The sequence below is a fragment of the Thunnus maccoyii genome, chromosome 20, assembly GCF_910596095.1.
Source record: "Thunnus maccoyii chromosome 20, fThuMac1.1, whole genome shotgun sequence".
Taxonomy (NCBI): Eukaryota; Metazoa; Chordata; class Actinopteri; order Scombriformes; family Scombridae; genus Thunnus; species Thunnus maccoyii.
In genome coordinates, this window is record NC_056552.1 from 16,149,716 (window position 1) to 16,166,792 (window position 17,077).

At 40.8% G+C, this 17,077-nt stretch overlaps 1 protein-coding gene across 1 annotated transcript; it reads left to right on the forward strand.

Annotated features, from left to right (window-relative positions):
* Positions 1-16,920, forward strand: LOC121886528 (carnitine O-palmitoyltransferase 1, liver isoform-like). The gene is made up of 19 exons (XM_042396583.1): positions 1-144; positions 4,356-4,501; positions 5,524-5,663; positions 5,890-6,061; positions 6,343-6,444; positions 6,899-7,036; positions 7,277-7,354; positions 8,922-9,029; positions 9,459-9,546; positions 11,859-12,054; positions 12,138-12,326; positions 12,421-12,526; positions 12,609-12,725; positions 14,482-14,646; positions 14,971-15,099; positions 15,227-15,382; positions 15,492-15,605; positions 15,886-15,978; positions 16,571-16,920. Exons 2-19 carry the CDS (start codon positions 4,361-4,363, stop codon positions 16,694-16,696), a joined length of 2,358 nt encoding a protein of 785 aa, XP_042252517.1. The 5' UTR covers positions 1-144; positions 4,356-4,360; the 3' UTR covers positions 16,697-16,920.
* The last annotated feature ends 157 nt before the right edge of the window (positions 16,921-17,077 follow it).

Sequence of the window (17,077 nt, forward strand, 5' to 3'; positions counted from 1 at the left end):
CATGTAGTACAGTTGTTCTGTGGAGGAGGGCCGACAGCTGCGCGGCAACGGACACCGGCGATCGGTCGGTTGGTCGACGTCAGAAGTTAACAGTCGGTACTGCTTCTGTGGATGCTTGATTTCGCCTCCCGCTAACGACAACAGGTATGTTAACGGGTATCTAACTATAATGTATTGTGTTGCAATGACGACACACACAGTCGCATCTTTTCCGTGGACGTTGGGAAGCCTGGCCGTTTGTGCGTCGCTAACTACATGATAGGCTGGGCGCTCGGCTAGCCAGAATTAGCAGCAGCTAGCGTCAATAATCAAACCTAACGACTGCTAAAGTTTGCGGTATCGTTCATAAATTGGTTTTGCATAATCGAGGCATTATAGCTAGTGTGGGGTTTTTTTCAGACATAGCTAATCATAACACGGGTCTGATAATTAAATACGTAAATATCACTAACGTTAATATTGTCACTACTGCTGTATCAAATTTTACTTTGTGCTCACGATTCTTGGCGTCATTTTAATCAAGGTGTAACTGTTACCTAGCTACAATACCTTAGCCCCTTATTTGCAATTCCCCAAATTCCTCTGTCTTCTCTGTAATTTGGGCAGAAAGACCTGAAGGGTCACCTCAACTTAACTGTCATTTGCTTTGTTTGTTGTCACTCTGCTCTCCTGGTTCATGGAAGTTGTCCCAGGTTACAATAAACCTCATGTCATAGTCAGTGATACAGTTCATGGCTTCACCAATGTTTCTTTATAAAGCTTAACTTGCACATTAGCTGCTTACAAACAGAAGTGAAACATTAGCCCTGATTCATAAAACACTGACAATAAATAAGACAGAGTTATGTGTAGTTGAAATCTCTAGATGTAAAGGGGTTTGTACGTAACCAGTACAGGAATTAAAGGGATTTTGGGGTTTACAGGAGAGTCCACTCAGCTCCACTGAAAGAGAATCTTTATTTACTTTATTTATATACAGAGACAAACTTACAAAGTTTTTAAAACCACAGCAAATCTTAGAGCATCGTAAAATTTGAAGAAGTAATTTAAAAGATGATTTTGCTAGAAATTCACACCAAGGGAGCCCCACAGCGAAGGCCAAGTCACCTTGTTTTTAGAACGACAAGAACCGGAAGATAAGGAAGCCTTATCCAAGGATGTCAAGCTTCTGAGAAACTAATCTTACTGTAAATATTGTGAGTAATATTTTAATGTCAAATCTAAAACTATGTGTGTAACCAGTGACGAGAGTCAGTGATAGCACTTTCTTAGAGTCGGTGAAAGGTTTCTATGTCATTTTCAAAGTCTGCAAATGATTTAAAAAAGTAGCTTAATTTTAGCTGAGTTCTTCAACCAGAGTAAACCTGATTGTGCCAACCAAAAGAGGAACTGAAATATCAGCTAACCCAATAAAAGTATCTCAAATTTTTAGGAAAAATGTAACATTCAACATCTTAAGGACACATTGACTTTTGATAGATGATTTTACAGTCAAATCTGCTTTATGTGATGGTGATATCAGCAGCTATGAATGAAAGCATGTCTCAGATGACCAGCATATAACCTTGACTAATAGTACTGATTGTTCTGGTTGTGCAGCCTATTTGTGAATTTTGTGGTGAATTCAAACACAATTCAAACAATATAGCCTACCTCAGAGTACCTGAAATTATCTGAGGTATGTTTCCAATATCTGTGTCTTAAAATATGTAATTAATCCTTTTACAATATGAGTATGATAACAGAAACCTAAGATAAGATAACATTTTTACTGCATAGTATTGTATACAAGACTTGGGTTTTTTTATCTTTTCCTCATACCTGGCAGGAAACAGTTAGTCACAATAAATCAAGATAAGGCAACGCTTACTGAGACACGTCTGCTGCTGTCTGTCTGTCTGTGTGTGAAGTTCCTGTAACTCTTTACTGGACCTGGACAAAGGGTTACAAAACAAACGATGATTATAAGAGAAGCTCAGGAAACATTTTTGCTTAGTTTGTTTTATCAACGAGGCTTTCATATCGGCCCGAAACCACCTGCACATTGCACATTTTGTCTATAACGTGTCTCAACAATCTCAACGCTTCATAGGTGTTGATCTTTTTTTACCTGGTTTACACACGCTGACCCTGCCTTCCTCTTTCCTCTCCTCCTGCTCTGAACCCACCATCTAACATGCTGATCCGTTCTGCTTTCTGTCTGGCAGTTTTCCATCCATCTGTGCTGGTGGAAAAAAAAAAAAAAAAAGAACAAAATACAATGTTGTTTTTTTAGTCCTTACATCAAGCGAGTAATTAAAATACAAAGCTGTCTCAGTTCTTCAGAAACCCTTCACTATTCATAGCCCCTTCCCTTTATTAAATTATTCTATATCTGCAAACCTAATCACAAAGATGTCATTGTTAAGCTTTTGTCATTGTCTGCCGGTCTTTTTTTATAACACATCTATAAAGACGTAGGCTCTGTGAGTGAATTGGGAATCATAGCTGCAGAGATGTTAATGATTACCACGCTATCATTGCAGATTAACCTCTCAAAATCAGTCCAGTCAAAGGGATATTGGTTATAAAATCTAGTGGGACCAGCAATCGGCTCTTTCCGTGTGTGTGTGTGTGTGTGTGTGTGTGTGTGTGTGTGTGTGTGTGTGTGTGTGTGTGTGTGTGTGTGTGTGTGTGTGTGTGTGTGTGTGTGTGTGTGCAGTTAGTGCTTAACTGAGCAGGTGTGTGTTGGCATTCACATAAAGGAGCTGTAGTGACCAAGGCTGAAATTGACTGCTGTTAGTCCTTGGCACAGGCCTGATTATATCTGCCAGATCTGACCTAAAGAGCAGGACCTCAATGGGACCTGGGGACCATGAGGGAATTACGTGTGTGCGTGTTTGCCATTTTTAGGCACACAATACGAGCAGATGTCGCCTCCGCAGTGGTGCAGTCCAGTGTCATAGTGACTAAACCTCAGGGCATCATAGCCTATTTGTGGGGGAAAATCAATTCCCTTTGTGAAGAGAAGCAGTAATTGCCTTAAACAAAAAAAAATACCCAATGGCATCAGCAGCCAGTCAGCGCTTTCCCATCAAACTCTATCAGTTTCAAGCTGACTTTGCATCTGAAAGGAGTCAATAACGTGTCTTTTGAGCTTCTCTTAAAATGCTTCATGCACAAGATGGATGCATTTTCCAGGTATACACACACACACGCACACACATTTTGCAATTCATCATCAGTTTGATGAATCATCTTCACAGCACTTGCTACCACCTCACTTTCCCATCAGCTGCTGCGGTGCCACTGCACGTCTGCGTCGGGATCACAAAGCATAAGAGATGTTGCTGCAGGCCTCTTGCATCGGTCTCTGTGTTTATTTTTCTTGTTGACAGTTTGCATGCAGTTCTCGGTGTCCCGTTGTTAAGTGGGTCATTCATGGTATAAAAAGCAGCTGTTGAGATGTGCCCTTCGTTGTTTTCTGCCCCCTGGGTACCTAAATGTCACAGTCGAGGTCTCGTCACACGTATTGTGTATTATTCCTAAACCCAACCTCCAAGACCAGGCAGGCATTTCTCTGCAGCATAGCAGTGCATTTGTGCTCTTGATATCAAAATAATACCTTTGCATGAGCAGTCTAGCTAAAGATTGTTGTCTTGCAGAAAATTACAGAAACCTTAGCAACCTTGAACGCTATATTACAATCATGTTGAACCTGAAAGACAGGTAAACCAGTGTATTTGCTGTATAGTATACAGCAAATACTTGGTTATTAGTATACAGTGTAAACTAATCCTGTATGTTTATGTTGCCAATGAACCACCTGACACTGGTTTTGTTTCTCCATCTTGGAGGGACTGTTGTCAAATGTTAGCAACTGTTAGTCACTTGAGGATATTAATTATTTGTGTATGTTTTCCATCTTCACCTAGGTAGACAATGTGTTCACTAGTATTGTTGTGCCTAAGATGGTGTCTGAAGTTTGAAACTCAGTTCCAGGGCTTCAACTAACAATTATTTTCATTCTCTATTATTTTCTCAATTAATTGATTGGTCGCTTGGTCAATAAAATGTCACTGTTTCCCAAAGCCTAGGATGCAATGTCTTGTTTTGTCCTGACAAACGGTCCACAACCCAAACATATTCAGTCTGCTGTCATATAAGACTAAAGAAACCAGAATATTCACAATTAAGAAGCTGGAAGAAGAGAATTTTAGTGTATTTTTTTTCTTTTAAAATAACTGGATAAATCCATTATCAAAATAGTTGCAGACTTGACTAATCGATTCAGCTCTATGCAGGTCCCTCTCCTTCTGTCAGTTACTGAAAATCTTTTGTTTGTCCTCTCCCTCTGTCCCTCTTACCATTCACAGTAATCATGGCAGAAGCCCACCAGGCGGTGGCCTTCCAGTTCACCGTCACCCCGGAGGGCATTGATCTGCAGCTGTCTCACCAGGCCCTCACTGAGATCTACCTCTCTGGTGTGCGCTCTTGGAAGAAGCGTATCATCAGACTCAAGGTACCTCTCCTCTGTCCGTTATACCTGCGGTCTGTCTTGTTTGTTCATGTGTAGCCTGTGTCTGCGTCCCAAAACATCTGTAATAATCACAGCCATGCTTACAGTGTGCCTCTTCTTCCTTGTTATTACTGCTTTTCCTCCTTTCTGCATGTCAGCACCTGCATCTGTCTCAGAGCTGAATGCAGGGCAGCTGTTTCAGAGCTAAATGCAGAGCAGAATGCTGTTGGCCTGTCCACATTGTGGTTGTGGGTGTTTTAGTTCATTTTCTGCTTATTTTACTCATTTTGCAGGTTTGTATCTTGCTTCTTTGCAAGTTGCAAATTTTCACAGCTTCTTCTGTTCGTTTATTTTCTACCTTCCAGATAGAGTAACCTTCAGAATATACTTGAACTTGACACATGTATAATTTACTTGTACAACCTCAGTCATTGAAACACTCACACAAACTGTGCAAATTGCAGTTTTAGTTGTAGTTTTTTAACTACAGTCTTTTAATTGCTGTCCTTTCTTAATTTGCATTGTTGTGTTTTAGCATGAAATGACGTTATTGTTTATAACACTGTAAACTGGGTGCTCCTGAAAAATAGTTTGCTCTCTGTGAGTTTTTTCCTGTTATAATGTGCGGACTTCATCATCAATCAACAATGAATGCCACGCATTACAACTCACTCTGTGTGTGAGAGTGTACAAGTTTATCCTCATGTCTTTGTTTGACGTTCGTCACTCATTCATCGTTAGAAGAGATGCTAAAAAGACTGAAGATGGACGATACCAAGTTTGATTAGCACCTGCTGCAAAGGTCTTACTATAAATAACATTTCCATTGCCATTCATTTGTTGTGTAAATAAAGTTAATGTGTGATACCGACCTAAATGCAGTTAAGACAATCAGAACGAAGCATTTACGTGACAGCTGTTGCCGTAATCTGATTGTACGTAAACTATCAGTGTGCACATCAGCGTACTGGCTGTTAACAGGAAGAATTGAATTTCAAATCAATTTCTCTTTCTCACATTCACAGAACAGTGTGATAACAGGGGTCTATCCTGCCAGCCCTTCCTCCTGGCTTTTTGTGGTCATAGCAATCCTGGCTACCATGTACACTCGCTCCGACCCCTCCATGGGACTCATAGCCAAGATACAGGAGCACCTGCCAGTCAGGTAACACATCTCATGACTCTAATAAAATACAAGCCTATCTAGCACCTAAAGTGGAGTGGAAATGGCACCAGACGAATGCTCTTAAACTACTTAAACTACTGTACCAACAAAGGTGAACTTTACTTGCTTCTTTCTCTTCATATAAAACCAAAATCTTCCACTCACTGTTCTGTTTTCTCCCCCTTTCCTATTTATCCATCGGTCCATCTTCTCCCACAATTCCCAGCCAGTCCATGAGTACCCAGTGCCAGGCGGTGGTGTCGGCTGTGCTCTTCAGCACCATGCTATGGCTCTTGCTCATCTTCACCATGCGCCTATGCCTCAAGCAGCTCCTCTCCTACCACCGCTGGATGTTTGAGCAGCATGGCAAGATGTCCAATACCACCAAAGTCTGGGTGGTCAGTGTTCACACCTTTTCATCCTCTTTATTCACGTCCTCAACTCTAATTTAAAATGTTCGCTGTCCCTCAGTTTTGTGGTCTTTGGTGTACAGCCTGAGGTGACACTTTGATATATTTATTTATACGTAGTGTATATATATATATATATATATTTATACGTTGTTGTTAAAAATACAGTTGGATAAAATTGAGCTTTTGTTTTATATAAACTGTATATGTTTGATCTTGTAATCTAATGTTCAAAATGAACACTGTATATGCTTGTGTATGTACGCCAGGCGCTGGTGCGGATCTTTTCTGGCAGAAAGCCTCTGCTCTACAGCTACCAGGGTTCATTGCCAAACCTGCCTGTGCCTGCCATCAAGGACACAGTCAAGAGGGTGAGACGTCGCATGAAGCAAAGGAAATAAGGAAATGACAACGCACCAGATAACTGGCCCTAAAGCAGATGGATCACTTTCTCACATTCATCATATCTGCCTCAGTTGCAGCAAATTTCCTTTTGTTTTTATCCACGTTTTCTTATCTGTCTACAAGCTAGTTGAGAAATGTGTGAAATGCAAGGCATCTATTTTTCTAAATTGAGATTTATTTGACAGATGGCAGGAGATAGAAATGAGCAGAGATGACAGAGAAGGTGTCAGTGGGATTTGGTTGTTATATCAGCAGAAATAGATGTGGTTGTAATGGTGTGAGCCTTGCCCATATCACCAACTGTGGGAATTAGCTGTGTTAGCTGATCTTTATGTTTCTATGTATTAATACTGTTGTTTAAATAATGCTTCTTATTATTTTGTTCAAATGTGTATTATTTGGCATATGTTTCTTGTTTAGTACTTGGAGTCAGTGCGACCGCTGATGGATGACACAGAATACGAACGCATGACCAAGCTGGCTGCAGAGTTTGAGAGCAGCCTCGGTAAACGCCTGCAGTGGTACCTCAAACTCAAAGCTCTCTGGGCTGCCAACTATGTAAGTGGTCGACCACAATGGCGTGTGAAACTGCGGCTACTTAAAATGTCACCTTAAAATGCCTAGAGCAAATTTAAAATTCCATTAACAATGTATATCTTTGTGAGGTTCTGTGCTTTGAATTATTTATCCTGTCTGAATATGTAAGTGATGTGACTGCTCGTTGGCTGCAATATTGCAGTATTAGCTTTTAACACTAAGCTTTTTCTTTTTTTTTTTTTATGCGTTTCTGTGTTTTAGGTTAGTGACTGGTGGGAGGAATATATCTACCTACGGGGACGGAGCCCAATAATGGTCAACAGTAACTACTATGGCATGGTATGAAAATCTCTCTATGTCTGAATCATTTGTGGGTGACTGTTTGCCATGAGGAGGGAAGAATAATTGATAATTGTGTGTTACATTAAATCTTAACTGTTTGTTAGACTGAGACAGGTACTCTCGTTTTAGTAATTCTGGAAAAGTTTACTGGCAGTTTATGTATATTTTAAACAACAATCTAGTTTATATTCACACAGCTCCAAACATTAACTTGACTTCTTACTTAGCTACTGTTTTTTTTCTATTCTGCTAACTGAAACTATCTACTAAAGGAAGGAATCTCTGTCTGTATGTCCTTCACGTATCTCTTGAGTCAATCTTCGGATAGACTCCACACTTGGCGGGGGCATTGCTGGGGAACAAGGGGAGTGCAGTGTCAAGTTGGGTGCAATTTGGACACACGATACGTTTAATATTAATAAACTCTGAATAAACCAGTGCTCAATGAGCTACTCCACTCTGTGTAGGCGCAGGGCGGCGCATCAGGGATCTGCCGACTGACCCCAACAGGGAGAGAACGGAGACGAGGCTTGACACAAATCAGAGAAAAGTGCTCTAAAAAGAGAAAAGTAGACCACGAAAACAGCTTTTAATCAAGAATGGACACTCTTAGCCCTTGTCTAGACAGAAAGCGTAGCATTAGCAGCAAGTAGCTACACAGAAGGCATTCAGGTACATTGTTGAGCATAGGTCACCCATGTTTTAGAGACACTCCGAGCCCAATACACAATTAGTGTAGTTACGTGTGTAAAATGGAGAAAATACTTCCATGGGAATTTCCAAACCAGTTTGTCTCATATGCTCTGAGACCATGGCGATTGTGAAGTGTCACTACAGACAAAGCACAAATCTTTGGCGCAAACATACCCAATCAAATCCAACCTGAAGGCACAGAAAATAGGAACGATCTAAGAGCCCAATATGATTGATCCACTTTATTTTAGGATGCACATTATTTTTAAAATTTTAAATTTTTAAATGCTGCCCTTATTTTACTTGAAATGAGAGAAGAACATGTAAACTAAGAGTACTTAGCCTGTTATTTATATAATCTGTGTATAATAGCGTATAATAATCAACTATTAATTTTTCCATGCGTTAAGTAGCAGCTGGAGGCCAAGCAATTGGCCTGTCCCAAATAGGCACGTTTTAAACAGTCACTGCACTAGTTGGGAATAAAGGGACATGTTCACTAATATTAATGGTAGCAGCACTGTTGTGCTAAATTAATAATCTCAAGTTTCATAGGACACTGGTAATGAATGCTCCACTAATGTTAATATTTCTCATATATGGCTTCAAAAAACATAACATCAACTATCTCCTCAAGCATGTCACATGAATAATCCTTTGTGCTTTGACCAACGGCAACTGTAGCAATGATAAACGTGCAAGACAGAGTACGTCACTCATGCACATCCCACCCAAACTTTCTTAGAAGGACTCAAAACTGTGACCTTTCACTCACAATCCTGATTCCCAGCATGCTGACAAACTATTTTTTAGATGTTGTTTATTCCTGTTTACCCTCCTCCTGACTTCCTCTTTCTGTTCTCTCCCCCAGGACTTCTTGTACGTGACACCCACACCCATCCAGGCGGCCAGAGCAGGCAACACCATTTATGCATTCTTTCTATACCGCCGCAAACTCAACAAAGAGGAGCTTAAACCTGTGAGTTTAACCACCAGTCAACCCCAGCTGCTCCATATACACGGAGTCATTCATTATTCATATCTCTTTGCTATGGCAACGACCAAATTTTGAGACAATTTCTTTCATTTTCAGGGTAAATAATCTGTGTAGACTTATGAGGCCATTAGTATGTGTTATGATTGTTTTGACTGTGTGAGCAGCATCCACCTGTCAGTCTTTGCGTGTCCTGACTGTTTATAGTAGATAACATGTGCATCACCATTCTTTTATTTAGTTGTCATGTGTATGTGAAGACATTTCCCTCATGTTTTCACACCATGCTCATCTCTCACCCCTTCCTCTTGTACTCTTTCAACCTCTCTTTCGCTTGATTCTGCATCCCACCCCCTCACCCACACACTGCTCTCCTTATGCCCTCCCCTTCGTCTTCTCCTCTCCATCTCCCAGAGTCGTATACCAGGCACTGTCATTCCTCTGTGTGCAGCTCAGTGTGAGAGGATGTTCAACACCACACGCACTCCCGGAGAGGAGACTGGTAAAGAGACTGACATGTACATACCCTTAGACACACAATGTGACAACATGAAATTCACCCGAGTGATGATCCCCACCAGTTTCATAGGCAGCGATCCAAACACACCACTGCTTCAAAGATGATGAGGCATACTGAATGTGTTTGAACCCTCTGGAGTTTAAGTGTGGGATAGAAATTTGTGTGAAAGACAAGTGTGTGTGTGTCTGTGTGTGTGTGTGTGTGTGTGTGTGTGTGTGTGTGTTTTTGTTACCTCTTTGGGACCTTTTCCGGTATAAATACCAACCTTGTCGGGACCAGTAGTCCTCATGGGGACCAAAGCCTGGTCCTAATGAGGCAAAACATCATTTCTGAGGTCCTGGTTAAGGTGAGGGGTAAGGTGTGAATTGAGGTTATGGTTAGAGTTAGGGTTTAGGCTAGGCTGTCCACAATGAATGGAAGTCAGTGCAATGTCCTAACAAGGATAGCTGCACAAACTTGTGTGAGTGTGTGAGTGTGTGTGTGCGTGTGTGTGTGTGTGTGTTCTCTGAAGCAAGGCGTCTGAATCACTGAGTCATAATATGTCTGCTGTGCAGTCCATCTTGTCATCTCTCATCTGTCTCTTCTTGCCTTCTGGTCTCATCTCAGGTCTGTCTGGGTTGCTGGAAAGCTTCTTTCTCAAACTAACGTCTGTTTTATCTGCTCACACATTTTGTTTCTTATTTTTTCCCTCCACTCTTTCCTGATTCCTTTTTTTATTCCATCATTCTGTCATCCTTTTTCTGCCTTACTTTGCTGTTTTTTGGACCATCCTTCTTTTATCCTACTCAGTGGTTGTTGAGGTCTGCAGTTCCTTGCTGTTCCTATCAATTTGAGCGGATGTTTGACACTTGTCGAATCCCTGGAACACTCACAGGTAGTTTTTATATTTTTACACAACTGGACCGATCCTATTTTTAGATCAATAAAATGTATTTAACATTTTTTACTGTGTGTAATTCTAGTGTACAATTAAAATTGGACCCTACAACCTCTGTGTATAGTCCCTCATGTTTATGAGCCAGTCATTTTCAATTAGAAACGAGAATTAATCGGGCACACCTCCCATGTCTTAATTTCTCCACTTGTTAACTAGACCTTTAACTATCGTTTTAGAGTTATTTCATTCATCCTGGTAGCACAATACAAAGTCAATATAAACTGTCAGTTTGAGTTGTATTGTGAATAGAGCTGCAATGATTTATTGATCAGTCAATCAACAGAAAATTAATCAGCAGCTATTTTTTAAGAAAATATGCTAAAATTCTCTGGTTCCAGCCTCTTATATGTGAATATTTTCTGGTTTCTTCATCCTCTATGATAATAAACTGGATATCTATATTTAGTATAGTAGTTTGTGGACTGTTGGTCGGGACAAAAGAAGGCATTTAGGTTGCATGTTGGGCTTTGGGAAATTGTGATCAACATTTCTCACCATTTTCTGATGTTTTATAGATCAAATGACTAATCGATTAATCAAGATTGACAGATTAATTGATAATAAAAATAATCATTAGTTGCACAATTGGTAGTCGGACCATAATCCTTTAGCTTTCTTCTATTTTTAAGATGATTTGTAGAGACATGATGAGACACATGCCGTGTTGTTTAACAGAATATGTCGGGGATGTTTTGATAATATCACAGGCATCTCTCTGCATGCTTGAATTTGTTGTTGGTTTATCTTTATGCAATGAAAGTTGGTAAAGGAGGCTTCTGTTTTCAATGAATTTTAGATTTAACCACAAATTGTACTTGGAAGTTTTGGCCACTTACTCAAGATCGCCTCAACTGTAGTTGTTTAGGATGTGGGAGTGTTGCTAGTTCACCGAAGGTGGGGATCTTTGGTCAAATGGTGAGCTTTGCTTTCCCAAAATATTACAGGTACAATTATAAGCAGTTCTGCCAAACTACAACCTATTAAATAATTTCATCCAATTAGTGTCACAAGGGAATATCAGAAATTCTGCCAGCTCAACTAAAACTGATGATACACAGTATAATGCAACCTTAAAGATAAAAGATATGAAAATGAGAAAGATCCTTGGTTAAGTTTTCCACCATGCTAGTAGGAAGGACAAAAGTGCTGAGATTTTGAGTAAACCTACGCACAAATAACACTTCAAATCCTCAATACTAACTTGGAATAGAGAATTCCATAAAGCAGCTACTTACTATTCATATTGTATATAAAACAGCTCAGAATCTAACACATGAATGAATAAAAGAAATTAAAAGTGCCTCGGCCTTTATTAAAATTATATTTGGACTTTTCCCCCTTTCTCTTCTGCTTGAAGACACAGTGCAACATTGGCAGGACAGTGACTACGTTGCGGTGTACCACAGGGGACGCTACTTCCGGCTTCGGGTGTACCAGGCTGGCAGACTCCTTTCCCCCAGGGAGATTGAATTCCAAATTCAGAGGATCCTCGATGACTCTTCGCCTCCTTCCAAAGGAGAGGCGAATCTCGGGGCTCTGACCGCTGGTGAAAGGTTGGTCTGTCAAACCACCGATGTTGAAGATGATTGGACCAAACAGCACACTGCATCCTTAATGTAATGTCATCATTTTCCAGAATTCCATGGGCTAAAGCCAGGATGAACTATTTCAGCAGCGGGGTCAACAAACGCTCTCTGGACTGCATTGAGAAAGCTGCTTTCTTTGTGACCCTAGATGACGATGAGCAGGGCATGATGGGAGATGACCCAGAAGCTAGTTTGGATCGCTATGCTAAGAACTTGTTGCACGGGAAATGTTATGACAGGTAATTTTACCCTAAACCTCTAAACCCTGGTTTTTCTTATTATAAAGTAGAATTTTTACCACAGTGTTCAGTCATTATCTTTGTCGTCATGCAGGTGGTTTGACAAGTCCTTCTCAGTTGTTTTCTACAAGAATGGAAAGAGCGGTATTAATGCAGAGCACTCGTGGGCCGATGCACCAGTGTTGGCACACTTATGGGAGGTAAGATGCATCAAAGAAAAGTAGGCTGCACTCCATCGTCATCTTGCACTTACAAGAGCCCATAACTGTTGTGTGTTTTCAGTACGCCCTGGCCACTGACAGCTTCCAGCTCGGTTACAATGCAGAGGGTCACTGCAAAGGAGAAGTGGATTCATCACTACCAAGACCGCAGAAGCTGAACTGGGAAATCTCTCCAGAAGTTAGTTGTCCAATCACACATTTTCTTCAAGTCTGTTTTTCAAATGATGAAATTTCTGTAGACATCATAATCAATATCAGGCTCATACTCCAATTATTAATAGTTTAATAATTGGAGTATGGAGTATAATAAATAACATTCTGTTAATTGGTTTAAAATTGGCGAAAAAGACACTGTTTCAAAGATGTTAAGTCCTAAAATCCTAACCAGACTATGGCCAATAGCTGTGTTGCTCTGTGTACGTACAGTAACTCTGCAGTGGGTTGATGTTTGTCTCTCAGATAATCTTGTACTCTACTAGTTAGATGCCTGGTTTCTTTAAACCTGCAGTGCGGAACTTTTAAATATCAATGAATGTCCATTACACTCAAGCCAAACAAGTTCACACAATTCTGATTAAACCTATCACCGCCAGGTAGATCGCTATGTATTTCACAGTATACACAAGTTTTTAATCTGATGTTGGGTTTGACATTCCCGTGCAGGCAAGATGAATGCATACTGAGGATGCTCTATGGGCAGAGCATGCGCACCAGAGACTTCTGCTGGCCAGGCAAGCTAACTGGTCAGCTCTCTGCTAACTTGAGTGTGGATAAAATAATTTAATCGTGCGGCTCTTCTAAACTTTCCAAATGTTATTGGACCAAATGGATCAAATTCTGATAGTGAAACGAGTCATTTCGCAGAGGTTGTGTCGCTCAAAACAATTAATCCATTGTTTTACAGCCACAACAGTAGGGACGGAGTAGGCTACAGCGGAGCCTATGACATAAGCACGTGTTAACAGTGTTTTTGTAATTACTCTCACTGCCAGAAGGGGGAGACACTGCAGTCCTGCACTGCAGGTTTAAATATCATACAGATTACATACTGAGGCCTATTAACATCTCCTTCCTGTGTAAAATCTTTTTCTAGCCATCTAACCAAGAAGTTTTGTTTGTTTTGCATAGCAACAACAGTTATATAATGAAACACAGTATTAAAATAGTAATGAGGCCATAACAGAAACTTTTTAACACCTGGCTAAATTAAAGCAAATTGACTATTTTGAGACCTACGATGAATTTGAACATGATGATCTCAAGGATGTATTACAATGTTGGACTGTTAGGCTGCTGTGAATGTATAGAAACACCATAGTTTTAGAGGAATAGTTCAACATTTTGGGAAATATGCCTGTTTGTTTGTCTGCAGAGTTAGATGAGAAGATCAACTCTCATGTCTGTCTGTACTGTATGTATGTATAATATGAAGCTATTGTGAGCAGGGGGTTAGCTTAGCTTAGCATAAAAACTGAAAGCAGGAGGAACAGCTAGCTTGATTCTATAAAAAGATTTTAAAAAATCTACCTTCCAGCACCTCTAAATTCTACAGGTTATATGTTGTTTGTTTAATCTGTTCAAATTGTGGTTGCCGGGCAACCTCACAGTGATAAGACTCTATATCTTCATATTTTGCATACAGACATGATAGTGCTATCAATTTTCTGTCTTAACTTGTTAAGAAAGCAAATAAGCTTTAAGGTTTGAGTTGGAGATACTGCTGTGCTTGAAAATGATGATTTGGACCAAAAAGACAAAGATTTAGCCAACTGATGCTTACAGTATACTGCATGTTCATGAAACATGTAAAAGTGGGTGGTAAAAGGTGAATCCTTATTTCTAATCATATGGAAGTGTGTCTTATTCTTTTGAGACCACAGTTCAATGGCATCTCAGTCCTGCTGATGTTAACAGTTTGGATGTGTGTGTCTCAGTGTGAGGAGCAGATATCCCAGTCTCTGGCAGTGGCCCAAGCCCTGGCTGACGATGTTGACTGCCATGTTTTCTCCTTCCGAGAGTTTGGTAAGGGGAAGATCAAGAAGTGTCGAGTCAGTCCAGATGCCTTCATTCAGATGGCTCTTCAGTTGGCCTACTACAGGGTGAGGCTGGTTATACCGTTAAGAAGATGTACATGCATCAGCACTAGAGTCATCCATCTCCTGTTTTGGCACTTAACTCCAGCACATTGGATCTGAAATGAAACCATGACAACAAAGGTCTACACTGAGTGATCCAGCTTGGAGTCGTACACTCTGAAACACCACTAATGCTCAAAGTCAGCTCTTCAATTTTGTAGTTTCATTTTAAATCCAATAAGATGGAGTACAGAGCCAAAGTAAATGTCTTATTATCCAAATACTAAAATTCACGTTTAATTGTGTCAATATCATCTGTTGCATGTGAATTTTGTTTTTGTGTTCCAGGCGCGGAGGACGTTCTGCTTGACGTATGAAGCCTCCATGACCCGCCTGTTCAGGGAGGGCAGGACCGAGACTGTGCGCTCCTGTAGCAATGAGAGCAGTGCCTTCGTACGAGCGCTGGAGGGTGGAGAGGTGAGACCATGGAAACTGTCTCTAGATTTGATCATGTCTGTTCAGTGTTTGTAGATGTTTTTTTGGCAATGACTACTATTTTCCTGGCATAACTCATGCAGTATCTGTTTTTACCATTCTCCCCCAGGCAGCAGATGTGTGCAGGCGTTTGTTCCGCGCAGCATCAGAAAAGCACCAGCATCTGTGCCGCATGGCAATGACTGGAGCTGGCATCGACAGACACCTCTTTTGCCTCTACGTGGTGTCCAAATACCTCGGCGTGGAGTCTCCTTTCTTGAAAGAGGTTTATTCCTTTCCTTTGTCACTTTATTTCACATCAGACTGTCCAGTTCATTATGACTATTTATCTTTTTAGCAGCTCAGCAGACTGACGCTTCATGTGGGTGTTTCAGGTGCTGTCTGAGCCCTGGAGGCTGTCCACCAGTCAGACTCCACTCCAGCAGGCGGAGCTGTTTGACCTGGTTAACCACCCAGAGTACATCTCCTGTGGAGGGGGCTTTGGTCCGGTCAGTGCTGAAATTCAATTTTCATTTTACACCATACGGTAGCTTGTAGGATTATAGCATTAGTGGAGACTCTTTAATGCTTTCTTCCCAATAGAAACCACCTATTTTGATGGCTGTACGCAATCTGAGTTTAGTTAAATATCTCATATGCACAATAACATGCTGTCTTGCTGTCTTGACACTGTGTGAATGTATGTAAGCAGATATTTGTGATAATTTTGTACATGCACTTCAGATGAGGCAGCCATGAAAGTGAAAGTATCGTCTGTATCTGTTTCAGGTGGCTGATGATGGTTATGGGGTGTCCTACTACATCTATGGAGAGGATCTGATTAATTTCCACATCTCCTGCAAACACTCATGTCCAGACACTGTAAGTTTCATCGAATTGTCAAACTTAAAGACCCCCTCCAGACATGTGTTAAGATATATAAAAATAAAAGTTAAGTCGTCAAATATTTGCTCCTCCTCCCTCATTGAAAAATTCAAAATCTATGAATAAGTTTGTATTTTTCACTTCAAAAGTTTATGTGCTGGACACAGGATGTCTCCTACTTCACTGAAAAGTTCAAGTGTCCACATCACATTTGTGTAAGTTGCACACTGGACCCTGATTGGCTCCGAACTACTTGTGATGTCACAAATCATGCTCAGTGAAACTCAAACATTCAACTGAACAATAAACTGTAACTATAAGCACATATAAACACATTTTTGAGTAGGGGGGGAGGACTTTGAGCTGTGTAAGAAAAGATGAAATAGTCTCCCAAACTGAAAGGAAGCTGCTGAGTTACTACAGAATCCTTAACTTGCAGAATTTTTAAGTTGTGCATGACAACTTCTGACCACCAAATTGCTACTATTTACTTGCTGACATTATACTTTTTTTCATAGACTTTTGTTATTTGCAGTCTCTCTCCCAGACAGTTGATTTCCTTATTCTTCATTCTGTGTCTCCCTTCTAGGACGCCCATAAGTTCGGTGCTCAGATCAGAAAAGCCCTGCACGACCTGGTACAGCTGATTGGCCCCAACCAAAGAGAGTCCAGCAAAACAGAAAAGAGTCAGCCCGAGGTCAAAAAAGACCTGTAGACTGATGCTCAGGGAGAAAGGATGATGAAGGGAAGGTGTGTAAGTATAAGGCCGTATTCAGACCAAATCAGGCATTGCGGCAAAAACTCAGTCCTCCCTCTCATCTGAATGGGGCGGTGCTGCACCGGGCCTGCGGCGAGAAAGTTGATCCAGAGTCAACTTTTGGAGAAACGCAACCCAATACAGCTGGCGATCAGACTGATCAGACCTATAAAACCCTGCCATGAGGGAGGACAAAGACATTACTACTACTACTACTACGTTAATTTGTTTGATAATGTTAAAAGTAAAGTTGGAGGAGAGAAAAAGAGAGAGAGAGCTGAGAGCACCAGCAAGCAATGGAGAGAGAGAGAGAGCAGCTGTGGTTGAGCGAGCTAGAGA